This window comes from Danio aesculapii, chromosome 10 (genome assembly GCF_903798145.1).
Source record: "Danio aesculapii chromosome 10, fDanAes4.1, whole genome shotgun sequence".
Lineage (NCBI taxonomy): Eukaryota > Metazoa > Chordata > Actinopteri > Cypriniformes > Danionidae > Danio > Danio aesculapii.
In genome coordinates, this window is record NC_079444.1 from 4,889,128 (window position 1) to 4,903,590 (window position 14,463).

The following is a 14,463-nucleotide window of genomic DNA, read 5'->3' on the forward strand; positions in this document are numbered from 1 at the left end:
TTTTGAAATAGGTGATTAATAGTTATATATACGTTGGATCTCATACAGCCGTCCCCCCACTTTTAAAATGTCCACTATGCCCCTGGTGGACAGCACATTTTAGCTCTTAAGTGGCTATCTAAAATACTTTGAATGTTTTATATTTTGTTACAGACATACTGTGTCATCCTGCAATTGTTTTGCAGCATATGGAATGTCCCAAACACCATTTTTAACTGTCCAAAATGGGGAAAGAAACTTACTCTCTTATAGTCAAAACATGTTCAAAAAATATGGATGAGCTATTCATTCATTCATTTTCTTTTCGGCTAAGTCTCTTTTAATCCGGGGTCGCCACAGCGGAATGAACCGCCAACTTATCCAGCACATGTTTTACACAGCGGATGCCATTTGAGCTGGAACCCATCTCTGGGAAACATCCATACACACTCATTCACACTACTGACAATTTAGCCTACCCAATTCACCTGTACCACATGTCTTTGGACTGTTGGGGAAACCGGAGCACGCCGAGGAAATACACGCAAAAGCAGGGAGAACATGCAAACTCTAAGCAGAAAACGCCAACTGACCCAGCCGAGGCTCGAACCAGCGACATTCTCGTTGTGAGGCGACAGCACTACCTACTGCGCCACTGCATTGCCCGTATGTGTTATTAAAAAAACATTCAGAAAAAAGTGTTTTATGGAAATTCGGACCACTACTCCACATGTATTTGTCTCTAGAAGTACATCATATCAAACGATGATACTTAGGTTTTTATTCTAATTAGGTTCCAATTAGCCCAAATAGCAAAGAGAAATAAAAATGCATGTAAGAAAACAGCTTGGGCTTCAAGAGGTTAAAAGTGTTACATTTGTACGCATATTAAAAATGTAAATAAAGATAACAAAAAGCAATCCAATATCCAAAAGTATTAGAGCGATATAAAGAAGTATAGAAATAAAGCTCATCTTATTGTCTGATTTTTTCTTTCTTTATTTTTTTATATATTTCTTCTGTCGCTGTTGAGATGTAGTAAAACACCCACGGATCTGGCATAAAGCATCTGGCTCCAGTGGGCATTTTTGTCTCTCACTGGCCATAACTACAGTATAACCTTGAAATAAAAAAACCCTCATACATGAAAACCAGCTGAGAATTAAAGAAATAGTTTAATATTAAGACATCAAATTCTCTGCTGCAGATTTTCTGGTGATTAGTGAACATTACATATAATACATAACTATAATACAGCTTATGAAATCACTGTCAAAAGCCAAAATGCTATAAAATGCACAGATTTTGTTAAAAAGTGTTGCTGTTTTTGAAATCGGCACATTAGAATTAGTATGAAACAAGTAGATTGGGAGTGAAGCGACGCAACTGACGTGGGTAGGTCATGTGATGATGACAAAATGGCATATGTAGTACGTCCATTCATAGTACTCACATTCATACTGTATAGAACATACTTTTCTAATGGCTCAGTAGTACATTTAAATTCAAATGCAGTACCTACTGAGTAGTAGGCGATTTCGGACGCAGCCAATGTGCTGAACAGATCCACAACTTTTGACACTCATAAATGTTCATGTAAGTCTTCGTGCTGCACGTATAAGGTTTACTGAAGGTGCAGCTGGACATGCAGCCAGGGCTTTGCATCTTTAATAAACTATGACGGTTCGTGTTTATTGAGAAGTAAGAATGATTTATAAATCCATATGAAACAGTCCCTTAAAAGTGACGCTGGGTATTTAGTTTCGCACTCGGGTGTGCTTTGCACTCACACTACAAGTATACCGCGCCAAAGCTCAACTGAACCTCGCTCTGACACACCTCTTCCAACCTCTTCCCAGGCGTGGTTGAGATTCAGAATCGGGAAATGTGGCTGGGCACAGTTAGATAGCCTAATTTGAGTCCACCCTTGCATTTTACAGTATTTACCTACATTTTACAGTATTTACCTACATTTTACAGTATTTACCACATTAAAATTAGTATGAAACAAGTAGATTGAATTCAGCCACTTGAATGCATGTTGGTATTTTTAATAATAATAATAATAATAATGAATCAATAGTAACGATTAACAACAATGCTGCTGGTGATGGTTACAAAACAAATCCGCCACAAGAAGCAACACATCAAGCTGAACCAAAAAAGGTCAGAAGTACAACACAATCATTCAGCACAGCTCAGCCTAGACCAGACAGTTTCAAACTCCAGAGAGCCCCAGTGTTTCAGACATAAAGTGCATGCTTTGGCTAATAATGAGTTCAGAATAATGTATAGAGCCGCGCAAGAGTCATGAGCAAGGTCAGGCTGAAATCTAGTTACGTGAATATTGTAAACAAGCGAAAGCACTCCCGCTTACAGACGTCCGTCTGATTGCATGAGCGTGTCCATCTTTTAAAGACGTCAATTTTGGAATAAATGAGCTTTAGGTCTGGAGACATGCAGACGTGTGTAATTATGTGTGAGTGCACATCCAGTATACCTTAATATACAAAAAAATAAGATGGAAATGAGTGGTACTGAAGATAAAAATGATGCAAGCCTGATATTGTTATATTTATGTTATATAATGATATTTTTCTTTAATGAAAATATTAGGGCTGTGACGAGATCTCGGACTAAAATTAAAAATGAAATACTAAAAATGACATGATCACATACATTGTTCTAAATTTGTGGAAAGGAGTTCGATTTCTCATGTGAAATCAAACAGGAGAGAAGCCAGTCAGTATTTATGGCATGATTCCTAAAATGTATTTCATCCCAAAAATGTCTAAAATGGACTGATGGGTTGTTCTGTAAAGGAATAAGTCATTTATTTGGATCTCAGATTTTGGCTCTTTATTAAAAACACTTCACAAATGTACAAACCCTGTCATTGTTCTTGTACACAGTCAAATTGAACCTGCAGCTTCAATAGTTGTAATAGTTTTGTGCTAAAAACTGTTATTTAGGAAATAAAATACTTCAGAACGAGCAAGTTTAAGTTGTTATTATTCACATCAACTGATTAAAAACATGAAATTATAAATCAATTCTACAAATAAATACTATTTTACAATGGTCTTGTAAGCAGTGCTCCCCAAATCAGGACGGTGCGTACAGGCGTCATTTGCGTCTATGACGTTTCAAGGAGATCAACAGCTGAGTTCAATTTGTAATGAGCCTGAAGCTGCGGTCGCACTGGGCTTTGTGTGTGCGAAATTCTGTTGTGCGGCGCTGCGAAAAGGGGTGGGATTAAACAAGATGTTTAGACATTAAAAAAAGCGAGCGATTGCTCAATGTTTTAAATTTCTGTCCAGAGAGGTCCTGTTTTGATCCTCGATTGGTCTCACGCAGTCAAGGGATGCGATTTCGCAGGTCAGAGTTCATCAAGCTTGAACTTTGCACCACGGCGAACTGCGAAACTTAACGCATGACCCTGCGTTTCCGGTCTGACGCATTCGCGTGCGTATGAATGGAAGTCTTTTGGAGGAAAAGCCCAGTGTGACCGCAGCTTCAGTCTTTTAAGGGATGTATTTTCTTGGTCATAGGGGGAATTTCAGTGTTTGATTGTAGGTGCTGCTGAGTCACTGGCCAAGGCTACCGTACCGTACCGGGACGTGGGTATGATGTTGTGCGCGAGCGAATGACTGGGAGGGATAGTTTGTAGTGCTGGGGTTTCCTCGGGCTAAAGTTTCGGCGGCCGCTATTGACTTTCCAAACACTGTATCCTACGTTCGATAGCGGGTAGGCGGGCCAGCAGCACAGTGTTATACTGTTGCGTGGTCAATATTGTGGATGTATTTTGTTCGCCGGGAGTTTGAGTATGTTTGGTTTCTCCCGGCGCTTGTACTGTGTGTGTGTGTGTGTGTGGGCATGCGTGCGTGTGTGACGGGGGTGAGCGAAGTCTCTTATCACGTTCTGTACATGAAATGCCAGCCTGATCTCACAAGAAAACGTAAGTATTTTACGTTTTGTCAGTTTAGTGGCTAATTTGTACGAATTCGTACGAGTTCAGTCGTACGAAATTGTACGATTTAAAAAAGGAGGCGTGGCACCTAATCCCACCCCTGAACCCAAACGTCATTGGGGGATGAGCAAATCGTACGAAAATGTACGAATTAGATCGTACGAATTCAGACGAATTAGCCACTAAATCAAAAAGTTACCAATTGCCGTGAGATTGTGTTGGAAATGCTGAATGACGACGGCTTAATATTTAGCTGGAGTGGTATTGATAGTAGCTTATGTTTTGATTGCTGTGTGGTGTTTATTTATTGGTGTTATTTATGCATTTATATTTATGAGATTTACTGTGTGTATTATAACTTTGGGTTGATGTGAAGTGATGATGTATTGCGCAATTACGGTTGATACTCCCTTGTTAAATGCCTAGTGGTTGTCATTTCAGTTGCCTTAAACAATCATGCTTATGCAGTTTGCAATTAATCTATATTATGAACATAGTGAACATGTTATTCCAACACAATCTCACGGCAATTCGTAACTTTTTGATTTAGTGGCTAATTCGTACGAATTCGTACGATCTAATTCGTACAATTTAGTACGATTTGCTCATCCGCCAATGACGGTTGGGTTTAGAGGCGGGGTTAGGTGCCACGCCTCCTTTTTAAAATCGTACAATTTCGTACGACTGAACTCGTACGAATTCGTACGAATTAGCCACTAAACTGTCAAAAGGTAAAATACTTACGTTTTCTCGTGAGATCAGGCTGGTTATTCCCTACCTGCTGCTCCCCTTCTGTGGAATATTAATATTTGAGATTATTGTATAAGATAAAAGTGAATCTAGTATTTAAGTGAATTGAGTGTTTGAATTTTGCTTGGTTATTGTGGCTCAAAACAAATACATTTTTTTATCCAGTAAAGAGCTTGTGTTTTGTTTGAATACTGCTTTTAAATTGGGATGGTTACAGTCTCCATGTTTCAGTCAGTCCTGTCACATTTGCAGTACATTTAACATAAATGTGTGCAATACACCGTTAAGGCTATGACTGATGCGTTCTATTATTGAATTGTATGATTTTATGCTTGTTTTGGTATGTTTTTAAGGACAACAAGCTAAAGTCAGGCCCTGTCACATTTTTTATAAGTGAAAATGTACATTTCTGGTAGAATGCCCCCAAGATTATTGTGGGTTTATCAGACATAGATGTCTGTAGTACATGCTATGAATCAGAGCTGTGGATACATTGGCATTGTTGTATTTTGTAAACTGTTCTGTTTCTTATATGTTATGGAATATGCTTTTTTTTAATTTGATTTTGAGTCTAATAACCTTTGAAACGAATATATACACTGTAAAACATCCAAAAATAAACAGTTTTCCATATTTTGCGATTTCAAGTTTATAATTCTTCTATTTTCCCAGTTCATTTATGCTTTTGCATAGCATTATGGGACTTTAATCTTGATTCTGTCTTACTTTTAACCTTGAAAGGTTGGAAAAAGTGACTTTTATGAACATTTTTAATAGTTTAGAGTGATATATTGTCAGGGTTGGTGTTGTATTTTACACTTAAAATGACTTGTAATAAACTGTCAGTACATTTTCTGTTATTTTACAGATTATACATTATTTTTTATACACTATATTATTTCAAACTACTAAAATGTCAATAAAAGTCGCTTAGTTAAACTGTAGAGTGATATTTTCAACATTAACCATTGAAATAGCAGAGATCAAGGTCCTATAATGTAATTCACAACCGTAAATAAATAGAAAACAAAATACGGAAACTCATTCATTCATTAATTTTCTTTTTGGCTTAGTCCCTTTATTAATCTGGGGTCGCCACAGCGGAATGAACCGCCAAATACGGAAACTATAACGAAAAATTTTAATTATATTGAAAATTTACACATTTTTTTTACAGTGTAATTAACAATTATTTCAACTTGTGGACATATATATCCATCCATTCATTAAATAAAAGCTAGTAACATTGGTGAGTGTGTTTTAGGTGTGTGTGTGTGGTGTGGTGGGATTATGGAGGCAGGTGGCACTGCCGCTTTGCGTTAATTCGCAGCTTTTTACCAGCTTCACCAAACAGCAGGAGGCAGAATGAAGCTGCGGGGAACAGAAGGTGTGAGGAATACGACAGAGGAAAACACACCGATCAACTGAGCATGTTGGAGTGTCACTGGATGGTATATCCTTGAAACTGAAGCAAATCTGGCCAAAGAAAAAAGGTTGCTTTGTTGCGGGATGTGGTTCAGACAACTTGGTGTGTAATGGATGCCTTATGATGAGTAAATAAAGACTTAAAATAGCTCTCATAAACAGATTTAAAAAAAAAATGAAAATAAACAGATGGATCCAGACATTTATAGACAGCACAAAGCCAGTGTTTAAACATTACAGTTAAAGTACACATGAAATCCAAACTAACCATATAGATTTTGTTAGCTCACGTTGCTAGTTTTGTGCTGAACAATTCATCTGAGTCATTAAAAAAAAAAAGCGGCGTCCAGAATCACATAGTTCCATAGTAATTTGTCGAGTAATTCGCAGAGTAATTTGTCCGAATTCGTAGAACTAGAAAATCAGTAAGCGAAAAGTACCCGGATGACCTTACTACTACTTCCGGTGCATCCAATGAACGCTACACTATCCCATGATGCCCCACAAGAGAATTCACGAATGGGGGTGAAGCGACGCAACTCACGCAAGTAGGTCACATGATGATGACAAAATGGCGGATGTAGTACGCCCGAGCTCCATTCATACTGCATAGAACATACTTTTCTAATGGCCAAGTTGTACATTTCAATTCAAATGCAGTACCTACTTGTTATGATTATCGGCGATCTAGATCGCTAACAGACTACAAATCCGCCATTACACGAACTAAAAATTCCATCATGCACTTCATACACACCGGTTCCTCTTTCACTTTGATTATATGCTCACACACACAGCTGGAGGATCATTACGGACTGATTACATAGACTTTAAATAGAGCGCACACACACTTCTGGGCTGAGTCTTGTTTATCTGTCCTTGAGAACATTATGACGCGTTTTCCTTGCTGTTTTACACCCTTGTATTGTTTTGTTTGTTTATTTACGTTGTATGCTGCCTGCCTTTTGACCATCCGCCTGTTTATCAACCCCAACTCTGGATTGCCCGTATACATCTGTTTGTTCCTGTATTGACCATCGCTTGCCTGACCATTCTCACAATAGATTCTGCATTTGGATCCGCACTCCTTTGTCAGCGTCCCTTCACATAACACTACTGAGTAGTAGGCGGACGCAGTCAAAGTAATTTAAAATTGAAATCTGAACAGGCACTTCCTGTTTGTTTTCAGCATAATTCTCCGATTACGTCTGTTTGAGGTATTGGGCGTGGCTAACATAATTAACCACGCCCCTCAAACTGTGCTATGCCAACAGAAATAGTGAGGAGGTGGTGTCTGTAAGCCATTATAAATGACTCTCCCGAAAAATCTTACTCAATCTTTCTGAATGGAATGCCTACTTCACTAATGTCATGATCACCAGCGATCTAACCACCAGAGGTCGCTGGTAAATACTCACACACACATAGGACTACAAATCTGCTTGTAAATGGACTACATATTCAGTCATGCAGCACACACACAACCGGTTCCAGATCCTGACTGATTGCATACACACAGCTGATGCTGCTCAAGTACTGATTACGCACACATATATACAGCTCACTTTGAGACACTCATTGCTGAGTCTTGTCATCTACTACAGTGACATTACAACACATTTCCTTTGTCTGCCTTTGCCGTGTTTTTGATCCTTCGCCTTGTTTATTTGTTTCATCCTGTTTACTGCCTGCCTTCTGACCATCTGCCTGCCTTTTGACTACAACTCTGGATTGCCCTTATCCATCTGTTTGCTGCTGTATTGACCACTGCTTGTCTGACCATTCTAATAAACCTGCATGTGGATCCTCACCTCTGTTGTCAGTGTCACTCCCCTGGTTACAACTACATCCAATCAGCTCGCAGTATAAAAAAAAACAAGCCACACCCACTGTTTTTTCATTCAATATTCTGTTTCTCTAGGAATTAGCTCAAAATGTTTCATCATGTATATCTAGTTCAGCTTTAGATTTGGTAAGGAAATTAATTAACACTTCAAGGTGCATTTGTCGAATATAGGGGTTTCCAAGCACTGTTGTGTGACCCCTACTTTGGGAACCACTGGTCTAGTCAAATGTGCAAATTTCCCTTCACAAAATGAAAAGGCATCCATTTCACAGAATGAATCATCTGTGTGTGTTCGTGTGAGTTTATTTTGTGGCATATCAGGATAAAATAAACTCATATCAGATCAAATGTGTATAATGACATGGCTATTACACAGTTACTACAACAAGATGATGTCCCCATTTCTAAAAAGCTAGTAAATCTAGCTTAATATATATATATATATATATATATATATATATATATATATATATATATATATATATATATATATATATATATATATATATATATATATATATTTCAGAAAGTAGGATTGGGTTTAGGGATAGGCAATAGAAAATACAGTTTTTACACTTTAAAAGCAATGCAAGCCTAGGAATGTCCCCACAATTCACAAAAACAAATGTCTGTGTGTGTGTGTGTGTGTGTGTGTGAGATGGCCTAAGTGTTATTGATCTGTTAGTGTAAATAGGAGAGCTTAAGTGTGGTGTTGGTCTGTGTTCAAACAGACAGACAGTGTCTCAGCATGTCTCCGGATCGGGCTCTGATGAACTGTTCAGATATACGCTGTGCCCGTCTGACACCTCCATCGCCCCTCCACCCACATCACATCACTCTGTCACTTCAGTCCGTCTGTGGTAAACATTGCACACTACTCTATCACATGCGTTTTACAGTACCCATCGAATGTTTGAAATAATTAGGCTTTTTAAAATGAGTCGTCATTAAAGTACTATGTCATTTTGACTTTGTTTTCTTCATGTTTTAATACATACAAATGCTACATTTTTAATTAATAGTTATGTGAGATGCCCTAAATGTCATGTTGCAAAGGTACTGATGATGACAAATCAGCCATGGCGATTATAGCAATTACAGTGATCATGTGTGTTTCATTATTATTTGGATACATTCATCCCATGATGCTCACAAATGTATGTTTTTAAAGCAGTAAACACTTTTATAGCAAACACCATAATTATATTGTGGTGTGTTTATCAAAAAAACCAAGTCTTGTTTATTTATTTATTTATTGATTGATTGATTGATTGATTTAATGATTTATTTATTGATTTATTTATTTATGCTTTGCAATTGTGATTGTTGTTTTTTTTATCCTGTCATATGTCACTATTAATTTGTTTTGTTGGTTGAGCCAAAGACAATTTTCCACTCAGGTGGAAAAAAAATAAATAAAAATAAAATAAAATAAAATAAAATAAAATAAAATAAAATAAAATAAAATAAAATAAAATAAAATAAAATAATTAATTAATAAAAAACAATCCATTGGAAAAAATAAATCAATATTATTTTTTTTTGTAGGATATGGGTAAAATATGGTACTACTAATAGTTTAATAAAATTTATATGATTTTTGGAAATCACCAGGTGAACAAATGTCATTATTAATTTGTTGTTTTGATTGAGCCAATTTTTTTTAATAAAAAAAAAAAAATAAATAAAAAATACAAAAAATAAATAAATAATTAAATAAATAAAAATAAACAAATAAATAAATAAATAAAAATAAATAAATAAATAAACAAATAATAAATAAATAAACAAACAAATAAATAAATAAATAAATAAATAAATAAATAAATAAATAAATACATAAATAAATAAATAAATAAATAAATAAATAAATAAATAAATAAATAAATAAATAAATAAATAAATAAATAAATAAAACAAAACAAAACAAAACAAAACAAAACAAAACAAAACAATTAGTTATTGACTGCCAGTTGTATTAAGCAACAAATCAGTGTGCGAGTGTGACGTAGCGAAGTGACATAGCAAGTCAAAAATTCAAGCCAAGAAGAATCACAAAGAGGCCAACTGTAATTTCACGACATGTCTCAAACATTTGTAATCGATATGGATTATTAGATTATCAGACATATGTGCATGAGCTAATCCCTCTGTGCTGAGTGACAATTACTGTAATAGTGGTGCTAAACGCGGCTTTGCTTGCACTTTGTGAGCATCAGAAGTTCAGTTTCCCGTTGCGGAAAAAGAAACAGAGTACTGCCCCCTGCAGATGCAGAACGCGGCTCTCGTTTTATTCCTCTTTCGTCCATTTGGTATGTTCACACATAATTTTTTGGTCCAAACATGATCCAACATGAGACAACATCGCAGTTGAGTTTCGTTGGCGCTAGTTTTTTGGTGTCGACTTGGTGGTCTTTAGTTCTGTAGTTCTAGTTGGCTAGTATGTCAGTATTTCTTCTGGGGAAAATAATCTTTCCGTTAAACAGAAATTGGGGGGGAATGTACAGGGGGCTAATATTTTAGAAGGCCTAATAATTGCACGAACCAAAAATGAGATTTGTGTTTATTTACATAAAGAAAAACAATAAAAATCACGAGGAACACATTAAATAATGTTTGTTGTATATTGTCTGCAATGAAATACAAGTCATTTGGGGAAATACAAGTGATTTTGGGTTGTAGTCAGTTAGTATTTCAACCTGTGCAAGGACATAGTGGGAGTGCACTAATCAACCCTTGTTGTGTTTGAATCTGAATGTCTTACCGGATCCCGGAGCCAGGAGCCAGCTGTACAGATATCCAGCCGCCAAGGAGAAGTAGAGCACCAGAGCCCGCTGCCCGTTCACAGTGTCCAGAATGTGCTCCACCGTCACAGGGGTGTAGGGGTCTGAGTCCTGCTGACCCGTCTGTCTCTCCACCAGCAGGTCAGCGAAGGCCCGAGTGCGTCCACGTTCCGCCACAGCTAGAGCTTCATCATGGTGACCTGAGAAAAGGTCAGAGGTCAGTCTTGTGAAAAAATTCATTCAAGTAGTAGTTGAAGTAGTATCTGTAGTAGTAGATGTCTTTGGTATAGTGGTATCAGAAGTAGTGGATGTGTAGTAGTAGTAATCGTTGTCGTTGTCTGTGTAGTAGTATCAGAAGCAGTAGACGTTGTTGATGTAGATGTTGTAGTAGCAGTCATTCCTGTAGTAGTATCAGTAGTAGATGTAGTAGTAGTAGTATCAGTGGTAGTAGTCGTGGTAATAGGTTACACATTGTAGGAGTAGTAGTGGTTGTGGCTGTAGTAGCAGTAGTAATAGTTGTAGCATTAGAAACTCTCTGTAGTAGTAGTAGTTGGCGTAGTACTTGGGATTTATTTTTATTATTATTATTGTAGAGGTTGTTGTTAATGTTTATTACTGTTGTCCTTTCTTGCTTGTTTACTGTCGTTATTACTATCCTTATATCACTAGCATTGTTGTCACTCCTTATATAAGTTACTCGCTTCATTTAGTGACTGTTATTGTTCCTTTTGTATGTACTCTGACCTTTACATGCACACACGCGCACACACACACGCACACACACAAACACACACAAACACACGCACCTGCCGGTACTTGATTGTATTGTTGTTGTTTTTTGTATTTTTGTTATTGTTTCATTTTCTTTGTATTTGCATTATCTCAAATTGCGTACCTTTTGTATATTCTAATAAAATAATAATAATAATAATAAATAAATAAATAAAAAGTCTTGTGAAAAAATTCATGAATACAACAAAACATGCTTTAAGTGGTTCGTACTGTTGAAGTCAACATTATTAGCCCTCATGTGAATTTATTTATGTTTTCAAATATTTCCCAAAGCAATTTATCACAGTATTTCTGTATAAAAGCCTTATTTGTTTTATTTCAGCTGTGATAAAAGCAGTTCTTATCCCCCCCCCCCCCCCCCCCCCCCCCACCATTTTAAGGTCAATATTATTAGCCCCTTTTTTGATTGTCTACAGAACAAACAATCATTATAAAATGTCTTGCCTAATTTCCCTAATTAACTTAACTTTAAAGCCTTTAAATTGCCCTTTAAGCTGGATATCCAGTAAAATATGCTATTATGTACTGTCATCATGGCAAAGATAAAGGAAATCAGTTACTAGAAATGAGTTATTAAAACTATTATGTTTAGAAATGTGCTGAAAATAAAATATATGTGGAGTGGAATGAGATATTGTTATTAAAGTAGACAAAAATCACCTTCAATGACAGAAAGCATCATCAAGTATCGCAGAGCAGTCTAAATACACTAAAAACAAGTGTCTGTTCATCATACAAATCAATCATGTTTACATGACTCTAACACGGGAACAACTTTAATCTGGCTTTCATAATGTTCTTTTTGGATCCTAAAAGTCCCCACGAACCACACTATTGCAGGAAGAACTAAATAAAATGGTATCTAAAAAAGTAACAAATGATTTTTTTGTTCATCAAAGAGCAAAGTATTCAACCTACATAATAAATACATATATAGCCACCATTTGATTTTTTCTTTTTTGAAATATTTCTCAAATGATGTTTAACAGAGCAAGGAAATTTTCACAGTATGTCTGATAATATTTTTCCTCCTGGAGAAAGTCTTATTTGATTTATTTCAGCTAGAATAAATGCAGTTTTTAATTTTTTAAACACCATTTTAGGGACAAAATTATTAGCCCCTTTAAGCTATATATATATATATATATATTTAAATGTGTTGAAAAAAAATTATTCTCTCCCTTAAACAGAAATTGGGGAAAAAAATAAACAGGGGGGCTAATAATTCTGACTTCAACTGTATTTATATATAATTGAAGTCAGAATTATTAGCCCCCCTGTTTACTTTTTTCCCCAATTTCTGTTTAATGGAGAGCAGATTTTTTTCAACACATTTCTAAACAGAATAGTTTTAATAACTCATTTCTAATAACTGATTTATTTTATCTTTGCCATGATGACAGTAAATAATATTTGACTAGATATTTTTCAAGATACTAGTATTCAGCTTAAAGTGACATTTAAAGGCTTAACTAGGTTAATTACGTTAACTGGGCAGGTTAGGGTAAATAGGCAAGTTATTGTATAATGATGGTTTGTTTTGTAGACTATCGAAAAATGTATATATATCTTAAAGGGACTAATAATTTTAACCTTAAAATGCTTTTAATGCCTAAATAAAACAAATAAGACTTTCTCCAGAAGAAAAAATATTATCAGACATACTGTGAAAATTTCCTTGCTCTGTCAAACATCATTTGGGAAATATATATATTATCATGGGAATACATTTTTAAAATATATGTGTAAATTCCAAATAAATAAACTAAATTAATAAATAAAAGAATGTATAATACAAATTTATAGAATGAATGAATGAATAAATAATTAATTAACTGATAAATAAACAAATACATAAAATCAAATGAATAAATACATTAATGCATAAATACAAAAATAATAAATGAATGAATAAAATAAATAAATACATAAAAATGCTAATACTACTAATAATAATAATCCATTTTATTTGCAATCCACTTTTCTTAAACATAAAGCGCTACAATAAAAATTAAGGTAACACTTTACAATAAGGTTCATTAGTTAATGCATTTACTAACATGAACTAATCATGAACAACACTTGTACAGCATTTATTAATCATAATCGAACATTTACTAATGCATTATTAACATCCAAGTCCATGCTTGTTAACATTAGTTAATGCATCGTGAGTTAACAGGAACAAACAATAAACAACTGTATTTTCATTAACTAACGTTAACTGGCATGAACAAATACTGCAGTAAATGTATTGATCATTGTTTGTTTATGTTAGTAAATGCATTAATGAACATTAACTAATGAACCTTATTGTAAAGTGTGACCAAAATTAAATATGTCAAGTAAAAAAAAAAAGTAAAAAATAGTACAAAATAGATCAATAATTAAAGTGATTGCTGTGTGTGCGCCAAAAAACAATAGGTGATGTTTTATAAACAAATTTGGGGAGGAGCACGCGCAGAAGTTTCAGTATCAAATACGTCATTGACAATTATTCTATTATCCAATCAGTTCTTGACCAAACCCCTATATATACCAAAGCTGTCTTACCTGCAGCATCTTACGACTTTAGTATCCCTCCACCACCCCGTCACCTCACCTAAGCATTACAATCCCGGGGGGAGCGTTCTGGGGCCGGGCTAGATACTTCGCTCGAATCCCTATTCCTCTCTGTTTCCTGATAAGAGGAATAACTCGAGTTTGGGTGTCTTCCCCGAGCTCAGAGCCCTCTCCCCGGACAGCACGCCAAATACGCTTTATTCTGAAACTATTGCAGGTGTGAACTCGTGAAATGCAGCATGAGTGCCAATAACAAACATTTAATGATTAAAAACAGTGTGGTGTGTGAGATTACTGATTGATTTGGCAAGTAAAAAAAAAAAAGATCTAAAAAATATTATCAATGTGTTTAATAT

The 14,463-nt window shown here is 35.4% G+C and overlaps 1 protein-coding gene across 3 annotated transcripts in view; it reads right to left on the reverse strand.

The window, feature by feature from the left end:
• The window catches only part of ttc28 (tetratricopeptide repeat domain 28), a 584,574-nt gene that overhangs the window by 46,296 nt on the left and 523,815 nt on the right, over positions 1-14,463 (reverse strand). For all 3 annotated transcript variants that reach the window (XM_056466243.1, XM_056466242.1, XM_056466244.1), the window contains one exon: positions 10,735-10,953. In XM_056466243.1, coding sequence (XP_056322218.1) covers positions 10,735-10,953 — 219 coding nt within the window. The remainder of the gene's footprint in view (positions 1-10,734; positions 10,954-14,463) is intronic.